This window comes from Miscanthus floridulus, chromosome 10, assembly GCF_019320115.1.
Source record: "Miscanthus floridulus cultivar M001 chromosome 10, ASM1932011v1, whole genome shotgun sequence".
Classification (NCBI taxonomy): domain Eukaryota; kingdom Viridiplantae; phylum Streptophyta; class Magnoliopsida; order Poales; family Poaceae; genus Miscanthus; species Miscanthus floridulus.
Window position 1 is genome coordinate 41296500 of NC_089589.1, and position 25059 is coordinate 41321558.

The 25059-nt window shown below is 41.4% G+C and overlaps 1 protein-coding gene and 1 pseudogene across 2 annotated transcripts; one reads left to right on the forward strand and one right to left on the reverse strand.

The window, feature by feature from the left end:
* Positions 1-9454: 9454 nt before the first annotated feature.
* Positions 9455-12893, forward strand: LOC136490084 (uncharacterized). 2 transcript variants are annotated; one of them, XM_066486573.1, is made up of 9 exons: positions 9455-9783; positions 9917-9976; positions 10083-10151; positions 10250-10342; positions 10675-10779; positions 10881-10958; positions 11562-11687; positions 12286-12379; positions 12449-12893. In XM_066486573.1, the coding sequence occupies exons 1-9, from the start codon at positions 9604-9606 to the stop codon at positions 12652-12654; spliced, it is 1011 nt and encodes a 336-aa protein (XP_066342670.1). In that variant the 5' UTR covers positions 9455-9603; the 3' UTR covers positions 12655-12893. The 2 variants fall into 2 exon arrangements, with proteins under 2 accessions (XP_066342670.1, XP_066342671.1); XM_066486574.1 differs by having other exon boundaries at positions 12464-12893.
* A 513-nt stretch (positions 12894-13406) lies between these two features.
* On the reverse strand, positions 13407-24920 carry LOC136488476 (uncharacterized; annotated as a pseudogene).
* Positions 24921-25059: the final 139 nt, after the last annotated feature.

The window sequence follows — 25059 nt, forward strand, 5'->3', positions numbered from 1 at the left end:
GACAAGCGGAGAAGACCTTTGGAATTTGTAGCTAGGGATTATGTGTATCTCAAGGTATCTCCTATGAGAGGGGTACATCAGTTTGGTGTCCATGGCAAGTTAGCCCCTCGATATGTGGGTCCATACAAGGTGTTGCAGCAGTGTGGCCCCGTTGCTTATCGTCTCCAACTCCCTAAAATTCTCTCAGTAGTTCACAATGTATTTCACGTCTCGCAATTGAAGAGATGCCTATGAGTTCCTGAAGAATCTGTGGAAATAGAAGGACTTCTGCTCCAACCAGATCTGTCTTATGTGGAGCATCCTATAAAAATCTTGGATGAGAAGGAGAGAGTGACCAGGAACAGGGTGATAAAGTTTTACAAGGTGCAATGGCAAAATCATTTAGAAGACAAAGCCACCTGGGAGCAAGAGAGCTACATATTAAAGAATTACCCCCATCTTCTCTATGGGTCAGATAGTTAGTTATTGCGCCAAATGTACTCCCTACCTCTTTCTCACACTAGGCACATGAAATCTCGGGTCGAGATTTTGTTTTAGGGGAGTAGATTTGTAACACCCCGGTGTTACATTGTAATGTTTTGCTTAAACATTTCATAAGCATCTGAATTATGTGCATAGGTGTATGACATAATGTATAACTCAATGTTCGGCACTTGAAACATTCATATGAAACATGAGTCCATGCTTACGGGAACGCGCCCGCCTTTGCAGGTCAAGGGCCACCGCCGGGGAGGGAGTTCATGACTATGCCTCTGCTCGCCGTGTTGCCTCTAGTAGCTTCTACTTGTCGTCAAGGTACCTATCGACCCCTTAGGTAGGCAGTAGAGGTTCGGGTGAGGCCGGCGTGGTCACTCAGTGCCCGCGCCGTTGCGCCGGTGCACGCCCTAGGGGCTAGGGACTTAGTCGCGGTGAAGATGTAGAAATGGGAGGGTGCAGCTGTAAAACGGTAGACTGAGGAAATAGTGCTCTGGTGCTCGCGGGGATTATCTAGGACTTCGGGGGTGCCCGTGCATATTTGCCGACACGCGCAGGCCTTCCTCCGTCGTGGGCCGTTGGCCATCTAGGCCGTGCCTCCATGTGGGCTGCGCGGTGGCCTGCTGTCGCGTGTGGGCGGAATGGCGCACTGGGCCGAGCCGCGTGTTGTGGGCTGACGAAGGAGAATTCGGTTTTCCTTATTTCCTGGGAATAGAAATGCTTATTTATTTTCTATTATGAATCCAACTTCGATAAATCATAGTAAATTGCATGGTTGTCCAAAAATAGTGAAACTAAGTTTGTTAGGTTCGCAAAAATGCCATCTACCTGTTAGTATAGTTAGTTCACAGTTAACTGTTATGATTATAGGCTCATAAATTCTAATTAGAAGACTTAGTATTATGTAGATTAATGTTTGTAGGAATTCTTGTGGTAAATCGGCAATAGTTTTAGTTTTAGAAATTTTATAGTATGTTCACTAGGGTATTATGTACTTGCTGTAAAATTGGTAGCCGTAGAGCGAGTTGCTTAATAGCGTAGTTATTATCCTTGCTTTACTGTATGTATCGTAAATTGGCATTAGGAGTAGGAATATCCGTAGTCGCCGTAAGAATGTATGTCACGTTCATACTTGTTAGTGATGCTAGTACGTAGCTTAGACTTTAGTGGGTAGATCTCACTTAGTAGTTTAATAGATGTACTTTTGCATTTAGAGAGGCTGTTGCCGTAGTGTTAATCATTGCATCATCATTTCATGTAGATCACGAACAGGTAGACTTCGTACCCGTCTGCGAGCCGGAGTACGACGAGGTGATCAAGGAGTATGAGGAGGAGCTCTTCACATAGGAGGGAGCCCAGGAGCCTGTTGGTACTGACCTTGCTGACCCGGCACCTGCCCAAGGCAAGCCCCGGTGCATAACCCCTATTTTTAAAATGATCACTGAATATATTAATATGATATGCATTTACGTTACAAGCATTTTATGGAAACTACATGCATAAATATATCTACCATGAGTCCTACTAGTACATGTCAAGTAGCTGCTATGCTTAGGATGTTGGTAGCATGAGTAACCTGCTGTTACTCGCAAATAGGTGATTAAACTATGATATCATGATGAAATAATGGAAAGGAAAATGGTGATCGGGCAGGGATGTGGATTTGGTACTGGTGGGTGTGAGGGGTTGTGTCCTGCGGCCAATAGGGCATAGCCCGGTTACACTTCTTCCCTATCTGTGTCGATTAAGGACCGGTCGTTGCATATGACTCTAGGCAAGTCACAGATTATTGTCCCGAGCACATACTTGGGTATGGGCGTAGGGAAGGCTTGCTGCTCTCTTGTCATGGATCCGGCTCTTTTCGGACCGACTGATGGGAAGAGGAGGTGGTGGAGGTCCTTGCACCGCACTGAGTCCGGGACTCAGAGGCGGGGGCTTGGAGTCCAAGTTTTGATGGGGACCTAGACACCCAGGACAGGAGAGTGGTGGGTTAGTCCTGCTTGTGCCTGGGGTACAAGCGGGGCGTGTGTCTTCAGGGCACCCAGCTGGGCACATTGATTCGCGAATCGTTGGGTTATCCGGTACGGCTTGTCTGTGGTTTAGCGCCATAGTAAGAACTAGAAGTGGAAAAGGAGAAGGAACAGTATCGATTGCTCAACTCTTGCTTGAAAGTAGCACAGGTGCTTATATAGATTGACTAGATGAAAACTTAATATGGCTGATGATAATAATGTATCAATAAGGACTCACTATTAGTATTGCTTTTGCTAAAAGAGAACCAGCAACCATAAAGCCTAGCATATTCCTTGGAGTCGAGAAAGTATTCCCACTGATCAGATAAGTCTTACGAGTACATTGTGTACTCAGGGTTTATTTACCCCTGTTGTAGGTGATGCTTGAGGAGCTCCTTGTGTGGAGGATCCATCTGGTGGGCTCAGACAGAATCCTCGTTATCTTATCGCTAGATGTTATCTTTTAATATTCCATGGTTTATCATTCAGCACTCTGTATTTGGTATTGTAATAATGTACCTTTTTAAGAAACTCTAATGTATGAGATGGACTTGTGTTGTAACTCGTTATCATTATTGGATCCTTGGGAAAAATGTGGATCTTTCGAGTTCTCCCTCAGGGTGTGCCTGACGGACACCGCTCGCTGTAGTTGCTTTCGGGGTGCTTAGTGTCTGGTGGAAGACAAGCGCCTCCGTAAGTACGCTATTTCGGGCAGTTCTGCCACATTAGTGGGCTTAGCCATGAAGTATGATGAAGATTCAAAGAGAGAAGGCTTCTCATTGATGGCAATGCTTGCAAGAACCTTCTTCTTGGTGGTCTTGTGATCATCACTATCATCATCACTTGAGGAAGCATCACTATCCTAAGTGACTACATATGAACCACCCTTCTTCTTCTTGAAGGCCATCTTGTCCTTCTTCTCTTTCTTTTCCTTCTTGTCCTTTTTTTTGTTCTTCTTGTTGTCATCATCATTGTCGCTATTGTATAGGCATTGAGCAACAAGATGATCTTTGCTTCCACACTTGAAGCACCTTCTTGACTCTTCTTTGTTCTTGGATGAAGACTTCTTTCTTCTAGCACGGTAGCCCTTCTTTACCATGAACTTGCCAAATCTCTTGACAAATAGAGCTATCTTCTCATCATCATCATCATCCCATGATTCATCTTCTTCACTTGATGTTTCTTGCTTTGCTTTGCCCTTGGATGATGTGGCTTTGAATGTCACACTCTTCTTCTTCTCATCTTTCTTCTCATCTTTCTTCTCCTTCTTTTCTTCCTTGTCATCATCATCTCTATAAGTATCATCGGTCATTATATCTCCCAACACTTGGTTTGGTGTCATGGTGTCCAAACCACTCCTCACTAGAATAGTGACCAATGTACCAAATCTTAAGGGTAAGCATCTCAAGAACTTGTGGGAGAAGTCCTTATCCTTCACTTCTTCTCCAAGTGCTTTGAGATCATTGACAAGCACTTGAAGCCTATAAAACATCTCCGGCACACTCTCATCCTCCTTCATCTTGAAGCTTGCAAACTTCTCCTTGAGAATGTAAGCCTTTGCACCCTTCACGGCTTGAGTGCCCTCAAATGATTCTTTCAACTTCTTCCAAGCCTCATGAGCCATCTCAATATTCTTGATTTGCTCAAATGTTCTCTCATCAATTGCATCATGAATTGCATTTAGAGCAATGTCATTGTTTTGGAGAAGTACTTCTTCGGCCGCGGTGGGATTCTCCGGATCACCAATCTCAATTTTGGTTTCTACCACCTTCCACACCTTTCTATTGATTGACTTGATGTGTGTGGTCATCTTTGACTTCCAATAAGGATAATTTGTGCCATCAAATTAGGATGGCTTCTTGGTGTTGTTGATTTGAGCCATTTTTACACCAAATGTTGTTAAGCCTCAAATCACGGTGACCTCGGCTCTGATACCACTTGAAAGGTCCTAATGGCTAGAGGGGGGGGGGGGGTGAATAGCCTAATAAAAATTTCTACAACAACACTTAATAAAATGGTTAGACAATTATGAGGCGAAGCAAGTGTTGCGCTAGCCTACTCAAAATGCAAGCCACCTACCACAATTCTAGTTTAGATAGTATCTATTCACACAATAGCTATAACACTACCCTATGTTAATGTGCTCTCAAAAGCTAACTAAAGAGCCACACCAACCAAGCAAGCAAGCTCTCACAACTAGCTACACTAAAGAGCTTGACAACTAGTTTGCGGTAATATAAAGAGAGTGATCAAGAAGATTATACCACCATGTAGATGAAGGAACCAATCAATCACAAGGATGAATAACAATAAAGATCAATCACCTCGGAATCAATGATGAACACAATGATTTTTTACCAAGGTTCACTTGCTTACCGGCAAGCTACTCCTCATTGTGGCGATTCACTCACTTGGAGGTTCACGCGTTAATTGGCATCACACGCCAAACCCTCAATAGGGTGCTGCACAACCAACACAAGATGAGGATCACACAAGCCACGAGCAATCCACTAGAGTACCTTTTGGCGCTCCACCAGGGAAAGGTCAAGAACCCCTCACAATCACCATGATCAGAGCCGGAGACAATCACCAACCTCTGCTCAACGATCCTTGCTGCTCCAAGCCATCTAGGTGCACGGCAACCACCAAGAGTAACAAGCGAAACCCGCAGTGAAACACGAACACCAAGTGTCTCTAGATGCAAACACTCAAGCAATGCACTTGGATTCACTCCCAATCTCACTATGATGATGAATCAATGATGGAGATGAGTGGGAGGGCTTTGGCTAAGCTCACAAGGTTGCTATGTCAATGAAAATGGCCAAAGGTATGAGCTTCAACCGGCCATGGGGCTTAAATAGAAGCCCCCACGAAATAGAGCCGTTATACCCCTTCACTGGGCATAATGCGGGGTGACCGGACGCTCCGGCCCAATTGACCGGACGCTGCTCCGCGTCCGGTCGCCCGATGGCGGCCACGTGTCTCCTGCGTTCAACGGTGATCGTTTGATTTCAATGGTCGAAATGTTGACCGAACGCTCCGACAGAGCTGACCGGACGCTGGACCCTCAGCGTCCGGTCGTTTATAGTAAGGTTCCAAAATATGTTTTTGCCGACCGGACGCGTCCGGTCATGCTTGACCGGACCCTGCCAGCGTCTTGTCACACTGTGACTTCTTACTGTGCTGACCGACAACACGACCGGACGTAGCTCCTCAGCGTCCGGTCGCAGAGCGACTTAGCGTCCGGTCATTTGACCGACGCCAGCATCTTTCGCTGCTACACCTGACCGGACGCGCCGGTCCAACCGAGGCCAGCGTCCGGTCACTTCCAGTGACCTCTGTCTTTTCTGTCTAGAGCGCCGGTGGCACCGTCGGACTGTTCGCACTCTACGGGCGGACACTCCGCCTGTGGAGTTACTTACCCTTGCACCTAAACTTCACCACCCTTGATCAAATGTGCCAACCACCAAGTGTATCACCTTGTGCACATGTGTTAGCGTATTTTCACAAACATTTTCAAGAGTGTTAGCACTCCACTAGATCCTAAATGCATATGCAATGAGTTGGAGCATCTAGTGGCACTTTGATAACCGCATTCCGATACAAGTTTCACCCCTCTTAATAGTACGGCTATCAAACCTAAATGTGATCACACTCTCTAAGTGTCTTGATCACCAAAACAAAATAGCTCCTATGGTTTATACCTTTGCCTTGAGCTTTTTGTTTTTCTCTTTCTTCTTTCCAAGTCCAAGCACTTGATCATCATCATGGCATCATCATCATGTTATGATCTTCATTTGCTTCACCACTTGGAATGTGCTACCTATCTCATGATTATTTGATAAACTAGGTTAGCACTTAGGGTTTCATCAATTCACCAAAACCAAACTAGAGCTTTCATATAGCAATGAACACCAATCACTCCTATATGCAAGCTATTATGACAAAATCAGTTTGCATGACCCAAAACTGAAAGCCTGGTCTGCAGGAACATGCATTCAGTCCTAACCTGAAAGCCAAATAATAAGAAAGAAAATTTAATACTGGTATACCAAACTAAAAAATGCAGCCTAAAACCAAACTGAGTTCGAAACTATGAATGGTCTGAGTGCACGGCTGAATTACCTGATCACCGGGATTGGTCTGAGTGAATCAAAAATCACCATGAATTAAAGTCACCTAAGACCAAATGTGGCACAGGAGATGCAGCATGAGACAAAGAAGAGGTGAACCTACACAGAACACAGACATTGAGATAAGAATAATGCTATGGTATGCTATTGAACATTCATAAGAGAATATATATAGCATATTAAAAAAAGAACACTGAAACAACATCTGCTATTGAGCACAACACAACATCTGTAGCTTGAAGGATTCTAGATCTCTTGATTTTCTTGAGAAATAGAGACAGTCATCGAAGTAAAGAGATTTCTTTTTCTTTTGAGAAATAGAGTCATTGAAGTACATATTTTTTTTAGAAACATAGAGGCAGTCATTGTGAAGTACACAAATATATACATTTTTAAAATAGGCGCTTGTCAAGCTGCTATTGTTCAGTCAAAACTTGCTCAGTTTAAACAAAAATGAAAGGTAAGCCTTTGCCGAATAGGAGTAACTGAGTAATTCCAATATCTCTCGAAGCAAAGTTTAAGAACATGGATCAAACATATACTTGGGCCTTACTGTCCTCATCAACCCAAAAAATATATTCTCTCATGATCCTCACCACAACAAGTGCAACTCCTATGACTTTGTTTGCGCAGCCAAAAGGGAATTTGGCAAAAGGGTGGGCGCCCTGATGAAACCAACTCCTGCACAGTTATTCACCTGAATGAGTCATTAGAATTAGTCTTATACCATACAGCAAACATGAAGAAAGAGAGGTCAAGGCAGTTATTGAACTACCTTAGATTTGCATTGCTTCCTTCACAACATATTTTCTGAAATCAAATGTGAATGAATTCTTTCTAGCTAAGTGGAAAATAGAACCTACCTTGAATCCATCTTCATGTGATGGGCATTGAAGAAGAAAATGGTTGCTACATACAGACATGCAGAGGCATATACTTAATCTGTGGAAATGATGGGAACAAAAAGGCCCCTTAACAGCATGTATAGGTACTGTACTACTGAACAAAATGTGACTGAAGGTGTTGGGTGTCAGACTATCACTACTAATGATGTGTGCTACCCATGTTTTTTTTGGTATTTACAGATTTAACAGATGCTAATTTATAATATAGGAACTAAGGAACTCAATGGCGCTTCCTATGGAAAATAATATATTTACAGGGTTTTCATAAAGATATCACAAACTGGTATTCTCTTTCCTCCTAGATCATGTCTAGTACAGCAAGTTCATTCCTCTTTCCTCCTAGGTCATGTCTATATTCTCCAATTATATCCATCTCTACTTGATATGTATTCAGTATTCTTAAACGTAGAGAAATATCCAACTTAGAAAAGTAGAACTTGTTTGTTCTAAACGCCCGCGCTTGTCCCGTCGTGCTGTTCGCCCTGACTGTTGCGCCTCACCTCCTCCTGCGTGCCTGCCCCAGCACCGAGCACCCACCTACGCGCCCTGCTCCCTTAGTCTCGCATGCGCCAGCAGCGCCCTCTCTCTATTGCATGCAACTACGCATCAATTTTTTCTCTGCATGCACGGTTCCCATGCGAAATTTATCTGCTCCACTCATGAACAAATGGAATGACGCCTGCCCTGCATGCAACTGTTGTGCCCGCACGCTCGCCCTCGCATGCCACATGGAACTGCTGCGCCTACACATGTCGTGCATGTATGCATCAGCTGCGCACCACATGCCTGTTGATGCGCATGCAGGTGGGGACCACCCACGCTCGCTTCGCTCCCCGCGCACGTGGGGACAGCCTCTACATGCGCTCGCTTCCTACGCCTGCTAATGTTGCAACATGAACCACTTCTGCAACATACGCCTAAAACAAGTGAAACATTTACAAACATACATTTGCAACATATGTGTATAGTAACTAAAACATCCAGATAAACACACTTGCAACATACGTCTGAAACAGATGAAATATTTTGAATGTACGCTTGCAACATGTCGGAAACATATGCAACATACAGATGAAACACTTGCAACATAGGTCTGAAACAGGTGAAACATTTAGAACATTCACTTGCAATATACATGTATAGCCACTGCAACACAAGCAACATCCAGATAAAACATTTGCAATATACGTTTCAAACTGCTGAAACATACACTTAAAACATACGTGTATAGCCATTGCAACATTTGCAACACTAGATCTACTTTCGCAACAGCCAGGTGAAACAATGCAACATACATCTGAAACATACGGTTGCAACATGTGCTCTTGTACTTGCTACTGCCCAATGGAGGATGGTTGACGCAACGTTGGGAGCGCAGCGCGAGGTGTGGACGGCGCATAGCGTGAGGCACGGGCAAGGTGCGCAGCACGAGGCACGAGGCGAGCACAATGCGAAGCGGGTCGGATGCGACCGGGCGAGGCGCGAGGCACAGGGGTGCACGACACGAGGTGGGGCCATCCCGTCCGGACCGCCCTGATAGAACATTACCGATGCAACATGTGGCAGCGAATTGGGTTATCATTTCACCCGCATTTTATTTTATCTCAAATTTGTACTTCAGCCTTGTGACCATTGTTTTTTTAAGAATGCATATAAAAACTTGTGAAAATATTTTTAAATGAATCTAGTTGCATAATTTTTTAATACTAAAATACTTATAATTCAAATAATTTCTGGTCAAAATTAAACAATTATGAACCTTTCAGAAATGTAATTCTGAATGGAGCGATAAAAATAAGATCAACAATTCAGCATATAATATAATATAATAAATAAAAAACAAAAACAAAAACAAAAATGCTTATCTACCTGGGCCGTTTGTTGCGGGGCGTCCAATGCAGACCGTCGACCCTCTCACCAACGGCCCAGATTCAGCACCACCTTCCCCATCTCCATCCCCCGTTCTGAACCCCCGCCGCCGCGCCGACGGCGGCCGTCTCCCTCCTTGCTCCGGGGACCGCCGCGCCCCCGTCCCCTGGTATAAATTCTCGCCTCTTAGCAACCAGCGCGCGCGCCTAAATGAATGTGGCGGCGGAGGAGGAGAGGGCGGCGGAGCTGGCCGGCCCGCTCCGCGACCTCCTCCCGCCGGTGGACTTCTGCTGCGCGTACGGCTCCACGCTCCTCCACGCGCACCCCGACGGGACGTCCATGGTCGATTACATCCTCGGCGTCGCTGACCCCCTCCAGTGGCACTCCGAGGTGCTAGGAACCTAACCATCTCTCTCGCCTCGCCTCACCTCCCTCTCAGTTTGGTCAACCAATCCCTGTCAAATTGGGGTTCATATTCTTAAATTGATGTTATCCTGACGGAATTGTTTCTTGGTCGGTGCAGAACCTGGAAAGGAACCCCGCGCACTACTCCCGCTGGATGGCAGGCTTCGGTGCAGGCGCCGTAAGCTTCATCATAGGCTCAGAGCAACATCACCACAATCTTTCTGGTTGGCTGTTGGCTAACTGTGTGAATGGTCGGCTGTTTCTTGGTTTTTGTTGGAGCTCAGATCACTCGGCTGGCGGATCGTGTTGGGGTCGGGGTGTACTTCAACCCGTTTGTGGAATGGAGAGACAAGGTACCATGAATGGCTGAGCCTTGTGTTCGATGGCATTGTGTTCCACTGGCTGTGTGAATTGAGTACTTGCTGAAGAAATTTGTCTTTTGGTGGTGCAGAGGATAAAGTATGGGGTGGTGAGGATGAGGGACCTGGCGATGGATGTGTTGACCTGGGACAGGTTCTACCTCAGTGGCCGGCTGCAGAAACCGGTATGAATGCGAAATGCCCTGTTCTTCAAAATGTACAACCACATAATGCTGATTTTGCTAGATTGGGATTGTGTGCTTTATATTTTCTTGTCTCATTTTTAGACCATGGCTCCAATTATCTTTTGTGGCTGTGGTGATACATTTTGCCTGATATGGACCGTATTCGTGTGACTACTTTATTTATTTGTTTTACTGGTTGAGGTTATATTCATTGTCTGTCTAGTATTTTGGGTCGCTCAGTGCACAATTGTAGTGCCTTTTATGCGTATATGGATATCTTGCATTGCGAAGCTGACATTATCTTAGTTGATTTGCTCTCTGTATTTTGGTAGGTTCATGTTCTTGTTGACAACTGGGATATAAGGAAGGTCAACTCAATTAACCTAGAAATGGCAACTTCAGCTTCTCTACTCCTTTTGCCAGAAGAGTTCACCGAGGTTATTGCTAACTTGATGCTTCCTGCCATGAAATTATTTTTTTTTGTTTTGGTTGGGTTGATTCTAAATTTCTGATCTTCCTTTTATCCCTCTTTGTGCAGTACGACCTATACGCTCAAATTTGTAGTCTATCATATATGGGTGATTTGAGAATGCTGTTTGCAGAAGACAAAGATAAGGTATCAACAAAATAAATCATGTTCGTCTTTGCTCTATACTTGTGATCATTTCAATTCAATTTAATATTACATCATTCTTCACAAAGGTGTCCTGTCTGTTTGGCACATCCAAAAGCAACTCATTTATGTACTTCTCTAAATTGAAAATGGCATGTTCTTATTGGCAAACTCAACCACGAACAAATGGATTGTAGCATGGTACACAGTATTTAACTTCAATATTCTTCTGTTCAAATTAGGCCCATTTGACCATATCGCCATATATATTTGTGGTGCCCTAAACTGTGGCAAAATGGAACATACATTTAGGTACTGCATACCAGTTTATTACTGGTTTCACTGTGATGAGCAAAATACACTGGTTGGTAGTTATTTATTTCATGGGAGGGACTGATAAGACAATTGACAATTTAGTCCTTTGAGATCTTAGCCTCTAAATTCTGTTGCTTTTATTGGATCTGCATACTGGGTTCGAAGATTGTATAAATTATTATTGTTTTGTGGTTACTTTTTGTTGTTGTCTGCAAGTTTAGGATAAGATAGTGTGTTAATGGGATTTCTATTTGGTTTATAATTTCATACCCAATTCCTACTATAAATCAGGTGAAGAAGATTGTTGAGGGTAGTTTTCAGTCGTTTCAATTGATGTACAGACCCCTCTTGCAAGAGTATATTGCTGAAGGGCTATTGAAGACATCATCCCATGGACAGTATAAGACTTTCCGGCAGGTTTGTTACCTTCTGCTCATACTCATAGTTTGTTCAAAGAGATAAAACTATAGAAGTGCTTTGCCTCTGGCTTTCACCATTCTTTGTGGACCACACAACATGCAAATGTTCTCTTGCACTTGCCTTGCTGCTTTATTTTTCTTACCTTTGCTATCCCGACTTTTTTTACCACTCTGGAAAATTCGTATGGATTCCCATCCTAGTAGCAATTGTAACTACACCTGATCCCAAATATAAGTCCATTCAACTTTTTCCTAAGTCAAACTATTTTAACTTTGATTAGCAGTAACTAAACAGTTATATAAATTAATAACATGAGATTAATGTTACTAGATTTATCATGAAACATACTTTCATAATATATCACTCTTTCGATTTAATAAAATGATAATATATCACTCTTTTGATTTAATAAAATGATATATTCTTAAAGATATAACTAGTCGGTGCAACACTAGAGATCATGTCAATGTCCTTATGGATTTATATGGAATCGAAGCTGAGTATGAATTTGGAGCCTGTATAAATTGCATCACTTCAGTAAGTGTACTTGTATGCTTGGTTTGAATTTCTAACTATTAGAGTCGCGTGTCTACAGGATTGTGGTCCATCAACAACAAATGAACTGTTCTATGTTCTTCCGTGGACGATCCAAAGGCAAATGCAAGGAAGACACACATTGCATGGAAAAGGTTGGAATGCACGTGATGGTCTCATCAATCTTGTAGCCTTGATCATTCTATAACACATTCTCAGTGCAGACAATTTTTCTGTAGAAATACCACCACGCACCATAGTTTCTTCAAAGGACATGGCAGCAAACTGTGTATGGAGGGCCCTGAGGCGCCGAGTAATGGTTTCAAGCATGCGGCAAGCAATGTCTGGTCTGCTCGCCTCTGGTGGTGCAGTTGCTGCTCAATACCTCGGGAAGAAGATGGCTAAGGCTTGGCAATCTAGAGTAGCTTAAGCCAATGCCTTCTTTTTTCCACATTGGTGTATGCTAGGCTTTTGCTAGTTCGAGTTCAGGGTTTCATGCAGTTTATGACAATCAGTATCGTATATGTTTTTCGCTGCTGAAAGCCTGAGACCGGCTGAAATTTTGTAGGACCAGAAACGTCAATGCTCCAGATTCAACACCACGCATATATATTAACTATTATCTGCTGTGCAGTTTCCAGGCAAATCTGTCTTCACTCAGCGTTCCATTCCACTTTCTTTAGCGTAAGTTTGGTTCCTGGGGCAACAATTTTTTTACCGCCTAACACTTTGAGAATGAACTGTACATGGTCCAACCCAAAAAATAAAAAGTGCCACCTGGACTCGGCCTGTTTGCTTGGAAGAATTTGAATAGTTTGGAGGAATGTTGGAGAAATTTGTGAGAGAAAAAACACGGTTTCGGATGAAAAAAGAAGCGGATCAAGTCGGGTTTAAGGGCAAACGAACGAGGCCAACTCCAACGTACAATTTACAAATTACAACAGAGCAATCACAGTTATGATTTGACTCCTTGACACAACACAACCTCCAATTTACAAGTTGCAAATTGCAACAGAACAATCACAGTTATGATACGTACTTCCAACTTCCCCCACCTTTCTTGTACCCTTAATTCACCACGTCCCTGACTTCTGGGCATCACATATGGAGATGAAATCCTTGACTGATCTCCTGTAACATCTGTCTGAGTTTGTTGACGACCTTCCACTTGGCACCATTTCATTAGGGCAGTGATGGTTTTACTCACCAATAATTACTCTCAGGCGGAGATAGCTGACATTTGTTTTGACATTCAAGAACATAAGGCTGATTGCACCTGAATAGAATTGAACATCTCCAAGACATTAAGAGGCTGTAAGCTAGGATAGGAAGATGTATTTCCAGTTGACTTGAGACATACCAGACTCCATTTTGGGCTGTTTCTCAAGGCCATGTATAGCACATTTTGCATAAGTGAGAAGCCGAACATGGCGTGGTGCCCCAAGGTTGCCTAAAATGGACCTCAATAGTCCGCTGGAATTGAGATCGAATATTTTATAAAAGTCCGGTGGTGCCCCAAGAGTGAAGTTAACAACAATAACGTGATGTGCTCTGACAACAATTTCCTTACTCTGTTCGCAGTATGACATAAAAGTTCGGTGGCAAGGATTCCATAAATGAAGATATACCATCCATTCTTAGAGAGTGTAATTCCTCTTTTAAACGCCTCTGCTCTTCGCCAGGCATTTGTGTGCCAAGAGCTGACTTGCTGATAATTATGACAGAATGAGTTATACAAACATAGTTTACTCAGGAATCAGGAAATAGATTGTGACATCAGCTACAAGCACATGAGGTACACCAAGGATGCATTAGTTTCGCATCAAAATAATCACACGGAAGCCATCCATGGTTAGGCAATTTTTTTGGATCAAACTAGGAAACATAGAAAGTTCTATGAAAGTTAATTCTAGTTCAAAACTTTAGTGGAACAAACAGACAATGCAGGCTCCATCCAATTCACATACAGTAAATACTAAATATATTAATAAAAAAATAACCGATACTGATTCATCTTTTTCCTTTATGCAGTCCTATTTGAAACTAAATTTGAACATTGTTCACAACTGATTAAAGTAATTCCTACCCATTTGGATATGTGTGCATTGGCTTCACTTGCGAGAAGAATTAAACTGTGTAGCATGAGCTTATCATTTTTTATTCTTGTCTCAAGAACGATGCCCTATGAACGCTGTTGAGACAAGCTTTATATTGCTCAATGATAATGATTACTGTGTCATGGTATATATAAGAGAAATAAACATTTACCTTTCTATAGTTCTCCCTGTGAATATTACAGGGAAGTACTTTGCGTATTTGCCAACACCAAACTGTTCACCTAATTCCAGAATTTTGTTCGCATCCAACAATATCAGTGCTTTCCATAGCTGACAATAGTCCAATCTGAACTTTTGGTCCAATTCTCTATAAATTCCATGATCCAACAGAACTGCAAAAGCCATACACAATTTTAGATGTACAGATTCTACAAAATAGAAGAGGTGAACTCATATTCCACACAATGGTGAGTGCTCCCATTAGCTCCCTCCAAGCCCTACAACCCCATAATAAAGATAGCATCCAGTGGAGAACAAGATGCTCCCGCAAGAACAAATGCCTGGTACTGCTTTTTGGGAGCTTTAGTCCTTTAGCCTCCTATCAACCCCCTTATAAGGATTCAAAAGGTTTTATCAAGAACTAAATATGTGCCTTTTCAAAAGCAGGAAGAGAGCTCTGCTCCAAAAAGAGCAATGCCTCATTGCACAAGTTGTCATTTGCAATCGCTGGGGATTCCAGAAGAATCAAATTTGAAATATTTAGTTGTCAATGCAAATTAGTTCATTTTAGTGTATGGCTCCACCAGGTCCTTATGAGTACTATATCAATGAAGTACGAGAAACAAAAGAAACAAGTGGAATTCATATTTGACGATACCAGATACACTTATCAGTTTTCCTACTTTTGTATCTTGTGTTGTTAATTAATATGGCACAAATTACATTTGAGGTTTCTGAAATCAGTTATAAGTGAACCAGCACGATGGTTATGACAACAAGTGCAGCAAAACTAGGTGATGCCAGTTTTTATTTCAGCCCACATAAACCAGTGAAAACCCAACTCACAGCACTTTAAGTAACATTCAAGTCTAAGTGATAATAAAGATTTGTCCTTCAGAGTCAATCCATCCAAGAAAACATATATTTTGATATCTCCTATTTATGAATTGACCAGTTTGTCTCAGGACTGATTGATTTAGCCGCTTACTGGCAGGAGATGCGACGTGGAAAAGAAACCTAACTGGGGCCTGGGGTGAAATTTACCCATAGGTATTTAAGGAAAGTAATTTTTATGCAAACATTTCCACATGACTGCACCGGATAAGTAGCACTACCGACTACCCTCTACTGGCTAAAGAGAGTCCTGTGACAATCAAAAGTTTGAAGGGAGTTTCATGTGTTAATTCCTGAAGAGCAGAAATATAATGAGGGGTAACCACCTTCTTCAATGCAAGTAGTATTTCTTCACTACTGTTTATAGCATGTACAGTTTTTTTTTTTTTTTTTTTTTTAAAGTAAGCATGTACAGTGTTATTGCTTGTAATATTTAAGTGTCTAATGATTATAGGTAAGTATAACAATACCATGTTCAGGAGCAAAATGAGTACCTAGTGAAAATTTCCCATGGCCTTGAGGAGAAACTAATATATTTCCAGGATGTGGATCACCATGAACAAAACCATGTACAAATATCATTTCACCAAAGAGTTCAATCAAAGCCTTAGCTACCTGGAAGATACAAAGGCAGGTGAATTTTTTTTGTAACAAGTACAAAGAGACATAGGTAACATTAAGTTACAGAAATAAATGACAAAATATAAGAAAAAAATGCCTGTGCATAGTTTAGAACTTTAGGTGGTGTCATACTTTCAGGTAATACAGTCCTGATTAATGACTATGCATTTTATTGATATGTGTTAAGTATTCTTATGTAAAAGAATACAAAAAAAATAACACCCCCCTTTCCCATGGCCTTGAGGAGAAACTAATATATTTCCAGGATGTGGATCACCATGAACAAAACCATGTACAAATATCATTTCACCAAAGAGTTCAATCAAAGCCTTAGCTACCTGGAAGATACAAAGGCAGGTGAATTTTTTTTTGTAACAAGTACAAAGAGACATAGGTAACATTAAGTTACAGAAATAAATGACAAAATATAAGAAAAAAATGCCTGTGCATAGTTTAGAACTTTAGATGGTGTCATACTTTCAGGTAATACAGTCCTGATTAATGACTATGCATTTTATTGATATGTGTTAAGTATTCTTATGTAAAAGAATACAAAAAAATACCATGATAGGAGTGTGGACAACATAGAGAAGTACAAGGTGGCAAAGAAGACTGCAAAGCGAGCTATAAGTGTGGCAAAGGGTAGAGCGTACGAGGATCTTTACCAACATTTGAGTACGAAGGAAGGAGAGAAGGACATTTATAGGATGGCTAGGGTTCGGGAGAGAAAGACACGGGACTTCAACCAAGTTAAGTGCATTAAGGATGAAAGGGAGCATCTCTTGGTGAAGGAGGATGAGATCCGACATCGATGGCAAGAGTATTTTGACAAATTGTTCAATGGTGAGAATATGAACATAACCTTTCAGTTGGATGACTCTTTTGATGACACCAATAGGCGCTTTGTGCGGAGAATCCAAGAATCTGAGGTCAGAGAGGCGTTGAAAAGGATGAAAGGAGGTAAGGCGATGGGACAAAAGGGTACCACAGAAGCTAAAAGGCAAGTTTTATAGAACGGCGATTAGACCTGCTATGTTGTATGGTGCAGAATGTTGGCCTACGAAAAGACGACATGTTCAACAGCTAAGTGTCGCGGAAATGCGTATGTTGCGTTGGATTTGCGGTCATACAAGAAGGGATCGAGTTCGGAATGATGATATACATGAGAGATTAGGGGTAGCGCCAATTGAAGAAAAGCTTGTCCAACACCGGTTGAGATGGTTTGGACATGTGCAACGGAGACCTCCAGATACACCGGTGCGTAGTGGAATCCTAAGTCAGGATACTAACGTGAAGAGAGGCAGAGGAAGACCGAAGTTGACTTGGGTAGAGGCAATAAAAGGAGACTTGAAAGGATGGAATATACCCAAAGACTTAGCCTTAGATAGGAGTGCTTGGAAGACAGCTATTCACGTGCCTGAACCTTGATTGCTTCTGATGGGTTTCAACTCTAGCCTACCCCAACTTGTTTGGGACTTAAAGGCTTTGTTGTTGTTGTTTTTCGATGCTACAAAGGATGAAAATCCATATGCTGTTCCAAACATGCAACCAAATGTGTGGTTAAGCAACAAGCAGTACAAGTTACCATGACAAGGAGTATATGGTAGCAACATCAATGCTATACATGCTGAAGTTCATCAGAATGAAGAACTAGAGAATTAATAAACTAGTATTTCATTTCTTACATTTGTGCACCACCAGTCCACACCTTTCCTCAACAAAATTTAGGTTTTTGGTGGTTGGTTCATGAATCAACATGGTACTAGAGAAAAGACCCTGGTTTAGTACTTGGCTAACACAATTTTATAAAAGGAACAATTGCAGACCATTTCTATCCCAGTCTATGGCAAAGGCATGAGGGACCTTAGTGACAGAGAGTATTGAAATATATTGTGTGCCCTTCCTTTAGCAGGTCAAGCTTCTGTCTTCTGGTGAACCAGCTGGTGCTGGTGGGTGAACTTAACAATCTAATGAGGGCTGAGTAGAGAGCCTGAATCTAGTGAGTTCATGAATTTGGCTGAAGATTTTTTTTCCCCAAATTTGTAATGTGTATACACACAAGAAAGCCTTTGATGAAATCATTTAGATAGAAAAATACATTAACGTCAAGATTTTTTGCCATATAATATGTATATGTATATAAACACAAAAAAGCCTTCAACCAAATGATTCATGACATAAAAATACATTAATGTCAGAGTCAAGCTAAACCTTTGTAGGACTAATATCTGTTTTCTGCAGGAAGTCCAAGTCATTAACCTGTCACAACAGAAGAACAAAAGTGATTTCAGATTGCTTCTTCTTTTCCTTCTCTTCAGGCTGACCTCCCTTTATTTTTCCTCCATAATCTTTTAAGTAATGGAATATGTCTTGTTTTCAATATTTTGGCACATGGTTTAGGTGGTTAAGGCATGATGAAATTCTAGGAACTGCACACAAACCTACTGATAGATAAATAATGCGCAAACATAACTTTGTATACATAAGTTAGCACAAGGATTAATCATTTACCTTGTGTCCATAACAAAATTCCATCGTCAAAACCTCCCTGGTCGTCAGTTGCTGCAACAGGTTTAGCTATTGTCACAAAAATGCCAAGGCAGATAGTTCACATCATAGTCAAATTCATACATGTAAAAGCGTAAGTGACGCCACTGTGATGCCACAGAGAGAGAGAGAGAGAGAGAGAGATCTTTTTCTAGCTAGCAGTACTGTGTTCTAAAAAAGGCTGGATAAGAGACATCGACACATCATAAAGGTTTCAATAGTCTGGTCCAATTGGTCGCTTGGGAGCTGTGGAAACACCAGAACAATTGTGTTTTCAATGGTGTGTCCGCGAACTCAATAGAGCTTTTCAAGTGTGATCAATGAAGGATCTTTGTGGCGTACAGCTGGCACGAGGGATCTCCAGACGCTACTGCTGCTGGGGTAGGTTTAGGTAGCTGGGTCATCTCTCATTTTGTTACTAGTGCTACAGGGGTAGGTTTCGGCAGTTAGGATCTACTCCCTCAATTCCAAATTATAAGACATTTTGGCTTTTCTAGATACATTACTTTTACTATTTATCTAGACATAAAAAAAGGGCGTACCCAATGCAGAGAGCTCCCGCTCTGTGCGGGGTCTGGGGAAGGGTGTCAGTGGCAAGCCTTACCCTCGCCTGTGCAATGCGAGGAGACTGCGACTCGAGACATAGTGCATAGTAAAAACTATATACCTAGAAATACCAAAACGTCTTATAATTTGGAATTGAGGGAGTATATCCTAAGAACGTTACCTCTTCTTTTAAGTTTTAATGAACTGATATTCAGCTCTCCTGCATGTTTGAGAAAAATAAAAGTGACACAACTGAACAGTCATTAAGAACAAGTTTTATGTTCTTGTTGACCGTGTGTTGTGCGTGCATATGTGGTGGGTGTATGTGTTGCACAATACAGCACTGTAAAACAGATGAAATTAAAGACTTGACTTTAAAATACTTGATTTAACCACAATCTGTTTATTCTTCTAATGTTTAAGATACTGCTTCAACCTCAACTCCACAATTTTCATTAGGCTCATACCCAGAACACATAAGGCACTTTAACAACACTATTTTTCCTGAAGCAGCTGGCTGTTCTCTCAGAATTCTTAGCCTCCCGTGTAAAATCTGTAAATGAAAGGTACAGTTATTTCAATAATACAAAAACATATTAAGTGAATCATTAATGAGCATATCAACAAACCATCTAAATGAATGACACCCAACAAAAAAGTTTAATCCATGTGAAAAGCGTAAATAAGTGCACAAAAAAGAACCTAATATTTAAATTTTCTTTTTATAGGCGTGGACCTATTTATCTGCTCACAAGGCTATTGTTCTTTTATTTTCTGATTGGATTATGAGAAAACTAGTAGACAACAGAAGCTAGCATTGAATATGCAAAATTTGTTCAATGAAAAATTAAATGGCCTTTGGTTATGACTACAGAGTATAAAAAAGAAATAATCAAACAGATATACTAAATAGGAAATCTCTCAGAGATCATTTATTTAAATAAAAGTTACCTTGTTCAAGAAAAAAGAGTTATCTGCTGTTTATAATAAAAGAAACTGGATGCACTTACCAAGTTCCATTGTCATGGATTTCTCGAATTCAATTAGTATTCTGTCAAATTTATAATCAGGATAAACCTGCAGAGAAAAAGACAGCATTTTCATTGTGCCAGCCAAAAGAACATTATGAAACTATGCTAGAACAGAAGGTGATTCATGTACAGGTTTTGATTGGAAGAAAATTAATTAGCACAACAATCATGAAAGCATGCCCTACAAATTATAACAATAACACAGCAGACAAGATGATCATACAGTGGGTACTATTGCACTGAGTCCTGCTTGCTCAAAGCAATCGACTTATGGTGACTTCCATTCATGCTATATATACAGTAATCTAATAAAGTACTAGCACCAAGGGGGCGTACCCAGTGCAGAGAGCTCCCGCTCTGTGCGGGGTCTGGGGAAGGGGTGTCAGTGGCAAGCCTTACCCTCGCTTGTGCAATGTGAGGAGACCGCGACTCGAACCCGGGACCTTCCGGTCACAGGCGGTAAGACTCTACCGCTTGCACCAGGCCCGCCCTTCAAAGTACTAGCACCAAGGCACACATTAAAATTAACTTGTTTATAAATGCATTGTTCAGTGTGTACATGTCAGATTTTAAATCAGCAAAGTTCAGTTCACCATAAGGACCATTGAAACATGTTAATCTAAAAAAAGATAAGATCACCACAGTGGAGGGCAAAGGATGGGACCAGTTGCCACTAAATCCCAGCCATACAGTCATGGCAATCGGCATCTGTCTTCCTAGATTGTATAGCTTCCTTAGTTTAGTTTTTGTTTTGCTGTCCCTCCCCTGGGTTTTTCTTTTACTCTGTTGTTTCTCCTCCAGAAGGGCGGGCCTGGTGCAAGCGGTAGAGTCTTACCGCCTATGACCGGAAGGTCCCGGGTTCGAGTCGCGGTCTCCTCGCATTGCACAGGCGAGGGTAAGGCTTGCCACTGACACCCTTCCCCAGACCCCACACAGAGCGGTGCACTGGGTACACCCTTCTGTTGTTTCTCCTCCCTTTGAAGGTTTTTCTGTACAGCTCTGTTTCTTTTAATAAAATCATACAGTGGGGGCCTCCCCTGCTGTATTTCATGTTAAAAAAAAAGGATAAAGCACATGGCAACAGCATTATGGTGCATGTCAAAGTGTCAAGTGTCACAAAATTCATTCAATAAAGAAAAAGGACCACACAAATATGTTTTTTTTTTTCAAAAATATGAATTAAAACAATGACCACAATGGAGTACAAGATGGGAACAATGGTGGTCACTGAACCACAGCCTATCCAAAGCTACCCAATAATGGAAACTGCCATGTAAAAGGCCAGTGCACCCATTTTCAACGCTCAATGTTGGCATCATTTCATTCAGCACAAATAAAGTCTTTGTAGAATTGTATCAATTAGCAATCAATGTTGACACATGAAAGTATATACTTAGACTACAATTTCCTTTAGCTAAACCTAATGCAAAAAATATGATACCCAAACTACTAGTCTTAATGAAATGGGGTCATTTACTGATCTTCTTAAAGTATATTGAAGTAAAAGTGAATGAACTGTGTCCAATGATTTTAGCATACAAGATGAATTAGATGTACCAACTGGTAAATTATTAGCATTGCACAATAAAAAGGAAACAAAATTTTGCTGTTCATACCCAAGAGACCGTTTTTGACAAGAATGACAATGTCATGATGTCTATCTTCATTCGCTGCTCCAATCCAGGATATTGAACCTAGATGTAACAAAAATTGGTATGAAAGCTCGCTACGATTTTAATAGATTTAGCACAACTCAAGCAAATTTACATGTGTACATGGCAGGATATGTATAGATCTATTATTTATGCATATGTTAGAGAGGACATTTGCTGCAGGTGTTTTCTATATTCAGAATGAACTAAGTGATGATGTTGTGCTCACTGCACCACTAAAAATGACAATATGGAAAGAACAATATATGCAGCAGAGCCATGCTTCTACCTTGTTTACTAACAATTCTACACTTCATTCAACGTTAGGCTAAACATATATTATATATACAAGACAGAACTAAACAATAAGGGCCAAGTTAGGTATACCACTATACTTAAAATAACCTTAATAAAGTTTCAACTCAAGGCAATTCTGATGAAATATTCATGTTCAGCTCAGTTGCTTCAGTTTCAAACCAGTTCCCTCCATATAGCTTTTTATGCCAATGCTCCACTTAAATTATGCCTGAAGGTGACAATTAACACCTATTTAAAAGTGACCCAACTTCTAAATTTACTTCTGGTCTTTATGAAATGCAATGAGTCCAAACTGGTATAATGTGCACCATTAGATTGTTGGTTTTACTTAAGTATGAAATAAGATATTATACGTTACTCTTGAAGTGAAAAGCTATTCCATAAATACCTATACTCTTCTAAAAGGGTGAATTGTATACTAAAACAGCGGCCATATTGTATTCTAAAAATGGTAAGTCACATTTTATCCACACAGAAAAAACTGGTGTCGTGGTATAAACAAGAACATTGAATTCTTGGATAACTGGATATGCCATGTAACATTGTAATGAAAATTTCTTGTCGGCTCTTTAAGACTGTTAGCAACATCATGATGATATCTTCCTTGAAACAACAATATATCTTAGCGAAAATGGAACAGGAATTGAGGCAGTTGAACAAGAACCTCACCTTGACAGCTACATCTTGATTGTTATGCAAACGACCTCGATAAACCTGAGCAATTGATGCAGCAGCAATTGGTTGTTCGTCAAATTCCAGGAATCTGATACATATTACATTTATGATATTTTCACACTATAAGGTACTATAGAAAGAATTATATAGCACATAATCCACAGAAAAACAAACAAAAGTATGAGATGAAGTGCAACAGTTTGTACATTCACAAGTTTAAGACTTCAAATGATGTCAATGGCATGGACATGGGGATAAAGTTCTTTTTACTACCCCATAATTTCGAATTAATGTAAAAAATAGCCAAATGATTTATTAAGTATGCTAGTAGGGAATTGCGGTAGTACACAAGGAACAAGCTGGCAAGAACATTCAACACAAGCAGCTGAATGAAAGGTATGAGGTGGATTACAGAACTACCAGTATGTGAAGACACAATAGCCAAACTACAAAAATTCCATTCCAACCACAGGTACCAGTAATAAATAGCCAATCTAAAAAGGATAAACATTCACATACTTACATGTCATACAATTCCTTGCCAAAATTCCGTTCTATTACTGCTTTGATATCTTGAAACTTGGATGGAGTTGCCTGAGCTTTTAGAAAAAAAATATAGTAAATAACAAGTAATGTCATATGTTTATACAATATCATTCGGGTAGACACTAATAGTGAACCTGATCTTGCAGGCAGGAGAGAGTTGATGAGTACTCCTTTGGCACTTGTCTTAGTGATGAAACATATTGACCAGCTTTTACATAAAACCCTCCATTCGCTTCACATAGTTTAAGTAGCTTTTTTGCTGAACGCAGATGAACCTATACTCAAGCCAAAAAAAGGAGTATCATTTAAGCCTTTATCTGATCTAAAATAATCTGTGGACTATGTCTACTCCTAAATGCACGAGAAACATTAGATGTAATATCACAGGGTACAGCCATTCTAAAAGAGAAGAACACTATGGCATGCCAATCAAATGATTGGAGGACCTGCAGAATACAGTCTATTCAGTTGCACAAGTTGGTTTAGGGAATAATGAGTTCAGTCATAGAAAGGAGTAAAGCTCTAGGTATATCAACTGTCACATTCTAAAATGAAATACTAATTGTATATATTCAATACAGAGCGTATAAATAACTAAAATTGGGTCCAGGAGGCTTCTGACATCAAGGGCAATCAAGCATTCTATGATGTTTCCTCCTAAGCAACAATTTTGAACTTGTGATCCAAATAGTTAGTACACCAGAAATAATTGATTCCTCTCGTGTTTCAGCACAGACACATTAGACAACGCAGAAAGAATACATGGTCACATGGTGATCTTGTTGTATAAACATGAATTTCACATCATCTCAAAACAAATTCTGTTTCCAATAATTATGCATAGTGCCAGACAACTTGAACAAGGGGAGCCATGGAGTTAATGTTTCTAAACCTACCTAGCTATCGTTTTAAAACAGCTTATCAATGATACAATACAACAATCACAAGTTCATAACATGGTGGCAAAACAAATGCCTTCAACCAGCCTACAAACACCCATACATATAATTGGCACGGCACAGCATCACATCCTGGGCAGAACCCATACCTCGGAGAGCTTAACACGGTAGTCCGCCGATCTAGCATCCAGACCCCTCAGTGAATACTTGTAATCCGCCACCACAAAACCAATCTGTGACAGCCAACGGCTATAAAATTGAGCAAAAGCACCATCCGAAACACAGGAGCAGTAGCAATAGCAACAGATAGGGGAGGGTGAACCGTGTAGACGGCGCGGGAGGAGCGGGCGACGCCGTGGTGGAGCGCGGAGGCGACGCTTCGCCCGTTTTCGCCGGAGGGAGAGGCGGCTACCAGCGCGGCGCCCGCCGCGGCAGCAGCCAGGAGGAGCGGAGCACGGCGGCGGCGGAGCATCGCGGCGCGGATTGTGGGGGGTTTGGGTTCTGGGATGGAAGATTTGGAATCTGCTGAAGAAATAGTTGCGTTGGGGAAGAAACTCCATGTCCTTGAGAAAGAAATTAGAAATCGAAGAATGGCTCCCACGTCGTCTCCACATCGAAAGAAATTAGAAATTGAAGAATGGCTCCCACGTCGTCTCCACGTCGCTGACAGGTCCATGACCTCTACCCACCCCCAGGCCGCACCCTCCCTGGCTGACTACACGGCCCCATCCTAAGATCAGGTCCACCCGTCAGAGGAAAAAGGGGCGCGCCCACCACCAGCCAGCGAGAGAGGGGCGAGATCGTCCGCTGAGGCTAGGTATCGACCAGGC

Coding starts and splice junctions, on each gene's coding strand:
- LOC136490084 (XM_066486573.1), top strand. CDS start 9,604: ATGAATGTGGCGGCGGAGGAGGAGAGGGCGGCGGAGCTGGCCGGCCCG. Junction 9,977..10,082: donor CAGGCTTCGGTGCAGGCGCC/GTAAGCTTCATC, acceptor GTTGGAGCTCAG/ATCACTCGGCTGGCGGATCG. Junction 10,343..10,674: donor GTGGCCGGCTGCAGAAACCG/GTATGAATGCGA, acceptor GTATTTTGGTAG/GTTCATGTTCTTGTTGACAA.